The sequence below is a fragment of the Sphaeroforma arctica genome, assembly GCF_001186125.1.
Source record: "Sphaeroforma arctica JP610 unplaced genomic scaffold supercont1.8624, whole genome shotgun sequence".
NCBI lineage: Eukaryota > Ichthyosporea > Ichthyophonida > Sphaeroforma > Sphaeroforma arctica.
This window is the reverse complement of record NW_014031934.1, coordinates 1-1,206: the sequence shown is the minus strand read 5'-3', so window position 1 is coordinate 1,206 and position 1,206 is coordinate 1. Positions and strand designations below refer to the sequence as shown.

Below are 1,206 nucleotides of genomic sequence, written 5' to 3'. Positions count from 1 at the left end.
TATAGATATAGTATAGATATAGTAATATAGATATATATATATATATATATATATATATATATCCGTTAGAAAAGTTGGAGATAATAGATACACACATATGTGTGTGTGTGTGTGTGTGTATGTATGTATATGTATAGACAAATGTATATATCTATTTATAGCTCCAATATGTATGTCTGACTTTGTGCTGCACGCTATACTGATACCTATTTTTCGAATAGTAGGTATCAGTATAGCCTTGATTGGCTATACCACATGAGCATGTGTACGGTACACATGCTCATGTGCGTATAGGAAGGTAAGATGAACGGCGCCTACATTTATTCCCGTACATTTCAGCCGAACTTTCTTATCAATCGCTTATATCCTAATCACAATGATATGACGCCTGTGATATAGACCCTAAACCCTAAACCCTAAGCTTTAAACCTTAAAACAGAATGGTGGATGAGAACGGAATACCAATACATGCAACCCTCACCACCCGCCCCACTAAGCGAAGAGGCGGTCGCAAAATTCAACCCGTGACAACAGAAGCGCAGCCGGAAGCTGACGAGGACAAGGGTGTGTTTATGACCAAGACTATCGTTTATTTAAGAATCGATTGCGTAAATATGTATATATACATATATATATATATATATGTGTGTGTGTGTGTGTGTATGTATATATATGTATATATATACATACATATATATACATACATATATATGTCTGTGGTGTGTTTGTATATATATATATATATGTGTGTGTGTGTGTTGTTATATATATATATATATATATATATATATATATATATGATTGTGTGTGTGTGTATATGTCTAGATCTATATATATGTATATATATGATCAGTTCCATAATCAATACCTATACAATCGTATCACGTAGGCAAACAAGCGGATGAGTGGAGTTATGGTATGGACATATTCGATTGGAATTCTGTAACCGGTGGCACCGCCGACGGCACCGCATACGATGACCACTTCAACAGAGCAATGGCACTAATTCAACGATCCTTAGATATCCCTGAGGCTCTACACAGGCAAACGTATGTACTTGTATACATATAATTGCATAATATATATATATATATATTTGATATGTATTTATATTTATATTTAATATATTTATTTATATATATATGTGTGTGTGTGTGTATGTATATATATATGTGTATGTATATATGTATGTATATGTATATATAT

General features: G+C 32.7%; 1 protein-coding gene across 1 annotated transcript; it reads left to right on the top strand.

Moving 5' to 3' along the window:
* Positions 1-889: 889 nt before the first annotated feature.
* On the top strand, positions 890-1,071 carry SARC_16671 (hypothetical protein; the record flags this gene model as incomplete). Its single annotated transcript, XM_014289226.1, has 1 exon — positions 890-1,071. A coding segment is annotated over one exon (182 nt), but the record flags the coding sequence as incomplete, so codon positions are not given.
* Positions 1,072-1,206: the final 135 nt, after the last annotated feature.